Genomic DNA, 2,861 nt, shown 5'->3' with positions numbered 1-2,861 from the left:
GTAATTACCAGAGGACCTAATGCTGATCCCTGAGGAACTCCAGACTTTATAAACTGTTCTCTCGCTCCCTCTGCTTCAGGCGGTGCTGGAGGTGAATGATCGGACAGGAAATGTGTGGGTGGTGTTGTGGAACAGTGTATGTGTCAGCTGGTACCGCTGCCTCAAGCCCGGTGACATCATCAGCCTGAGACGCTATCGAGTCAAACAGCATTACCAGGCTGAGCTCAACGACATAGGTACACAGGACCAAAGCAATGAGACTTTTTTAGTCATTTTTTCCTTTTTCAAACTCCGGTACTTTGGGGTAAAAGGTGTTTTATGATGTGCAGATTTTAAAGCTTAACATGTTATTATATTAACTTCACCCTAAAACTCAGTTTGAACTGGTGATTCTTTGCTTTTGTGCCCAGTGGGCCTCTCATTGAGTCTCCCCACTTGTGTTATTCACACACGTCTATATTTAATCTTTCATTTTAGCCTTTTCAACTTCTCAGTTACTTTTAAATCTCACCACAGGTTAGAAGTCAGATTTATTCTAACTGAACATTGTGTACGTGGGCACCTGTGACTCACAGTTATCGCTCTGATTCTGTTTTTCTGTGCAGAGATCAGTGTGAACAGCAGAAATCCTGCTGCACGGATTTCTGTCCTCCAAGAATCCACTGTTTCACCTGACTATCTGCCGCCTGCACCCACCTACAGCTTCTACAACAGGTACATGATCCTGTTTGCACATGAGGACTCTACTCAAACCCTTAGAGCAGTGTTTCCCAAACTCTTTGAGCCACGGCACATATTTCACATCAGAAAAATCACAAAGCACACCACCAAACAAAAATGTCACAAAAACCATTTTTATTGAAATATAATGATAATCTGCTCTCAATTTACTTACTTAGTGTGAAACCAGGCCTGCTTAGTTGAACACAAAGCTGATATTCTTGCAGGAACTGAAGAAAGACACACAGGAAGTTCTTCCTCAACAGCTCTGAGTCTCTTTTTTTCCTCTTTATTGCAGTCGTACTATAATACTACTCTGTACATTAGTATTTCTTCTTGTCTTCTTCTGTTTTACTGGCGGTTGGCAGTCCATTTAACCCACTTAGTTGAAGAGAATCTAATTGTTCTTCCTGTTCCTGTTCGTCCTGTCACTACACGCCACTCGCTTGGAGTACCAATCTGGTGAAAGTGGATAAACTTCCACGGCACACCTGATAATTTCTTATGTTACGCTTATGTGCTGTGGCACAGTTGTTGGAAACGCTCCCTTGGAGGCTGCTGTTTGTTTATCTGTTTGTGAGCAAGATTATGAAGACACTGTAAAACACTATATATTAGTGAAGCAATTTAGGTTTTAATGTGGGTTTGATCAAAAAACGGGGACTTGGCCTTGGTAGATGTTTTGTGTCCTCTTCTAGTCTAAATAAAGCATTCCTGGCTCCTGTCGGTAACCTTGGTCCTTGCAGCTGAATGTTTCACTGACCCTGAAACTAAACTCTGCCCTTCAAACAGGCAAACATGATACATGAGAAATGTCCCCATAATTCAAAGATGTCCTCATTTTGATCGTTTAAAGCTGATGTCCTCTCATGGTTTGAAAGACAAGTGCACACACTGACTCTTTTTGTCAGTAAGGAGCTGCTGGACTGCCCTAACGGTGCTGAATGTGATGTTATTGGCCTGCTGATGTTCTCAGGACGGCCGGAGCGAATCAGGAGCAAGGGTGAGGGAGTTACCATGGCGATAAAAACACACCATGACAACAAAATTTGCTGGTTTTCTTTCAGTTTTCTTTCAGCCACAAAGAAATTGTCTTTTTATTCCTAATTATTATTTTTTATTTTAATTTGAAGATGGCAGAGGGGTGGAGCTTCTGGAGTATCGCTGGCTACGATTGGAGGACGGGACGAGTGAGCAGCCAGTCATGGTGAAACTTTTCTCCACGTCTCAGCCAGAAACCCACCTGAGGCTGTACCCACGTGAGATACCGTAGCTTTGACCCGTGAACATGTGAATGTGTGTCTACAGCACATTTCATCTTTGTTTACCCGTCCTCCGTCTGCAGTGTCCGTGGTTGTTTGTACACGACTGAAGGTGGTCAGGTCCTCGGATCAAGGTCACAACTGCTTCTACCTGACCAACACCACCTACACACAGGTGTACTGCACAGGTAACACGCTGTGTACGAAGCTAGATTCACATTTTCAGTTGCAGCGTTTCTCCCACTGACTCCCCCTGGCGGTCAATGTTGTGTGTCAACTCTGTCCTCGCTCCTGATTGGTCGACTGCCAGGCCTGGGGCACCACTCAGAGATGAGTTACCGCAGGCTCCGCCCAGTTCGGCAGTTCCTCCAGTGGCTGAGGAGCCAGGACGATGAAGAGGTGCTGAACAGGGCTCTGATTGGAGGCTTCTTCATCTACCCGCCCCCTCCGGTCTCCTTGGAAACATACATGAAGGACAAGAGAGGTCAGCGTGCTGTGTTTCTAGCTCCTGACCACAGAGCAGTTTCATTTTTCTGACGGTCGGAGCTTCAATCATCTCAGTGATGATCTTTCGTCTCACCTGTGCTGAATCTAAAACACAGGCGAGCTGGGATTCCTGCAAGGGGCGGAGCTTAAGAGGGAGGTGGAGCGGCTCTGTTACAGGGAGAGACACACGTTCTGTATCCAGGCTACCATCACCATGGTTACTTATAGCCGCAGAGGAGAGGTAACAGCTAGTGCACAATTATCTGTTATGTAAATGTAAACTTCTTTACTTTGTGATCTGATCTGTAAACAGTTCATTATTTTACATTTCTCATCTGTTCTAACAAAAATACATGCAGAGGTCATGTGACTCATTCAGCATAACAGAGACTG

General features: G+C 44.9%; 1 protein-coding gene across 2 annotated transcripts in view; it reads left to right on the top strand.

Annotated features, from left to right (window-relative positions):
* LOC102200374 (uncharacterized protein CXorf57-like) overlaps positions 1-2,819 on the top strand; it is a 6,481-nt gene extending 3,662 nt beyond the window's left edge. For both annotated transcript variants that reach the window (XM_005753915.1, XM_005753914.1), the window contains exons 7-13: positions 80-236; positions 606-714; positions 1,632-1,723; positions 1,854-1,979; positions 2,066-2,170; positions 2,293-2,466; positions 2,585-2,819. In XM_005753915.1, coding sequence (XP_005753972.1) covers positions 80-236; positions 606-714; positions 1,632-1,723; positions 1,854-1,979; positions 2,066-2,170; positions 2,293-2,466; positions 2,585-2,742 — 921 coding nt within the window. In that variant the 3' untranslated portion in view covers positions 2,743-2,819. The remainder of the gene's footprint in view (positions 1-79; positions 237-605; positions 715-1,631; positions 1,724-1,853; positions 1,980-2,065; positions 2,171-2,292; positions 2,467-2,584) is intronic.
* The last annotated feature ends 42 nt before the right edge of the window (positions 2,820-2,861 follow it).

This window comes from Pundamilia nyererei, unplaced genomic scaffold, assembly GCF_000239375.1.
Source record: "Pundamilia nyererei isolate P.nyererei 1_Seehausen unplaced genomic scaffold, PunNye1.0 scaffold00477, whole genome shotgun sequence".
Taxonomy (NCBI): Eukaryota; Metazoa; Chordata; class Actinopteri; order Cichliformes; family Cichlidae; genus Pundamilia; species Pundamilia nyererei.
This window is presented reverse-complemented; position numbering and strand designations above follow the sequence as displayed.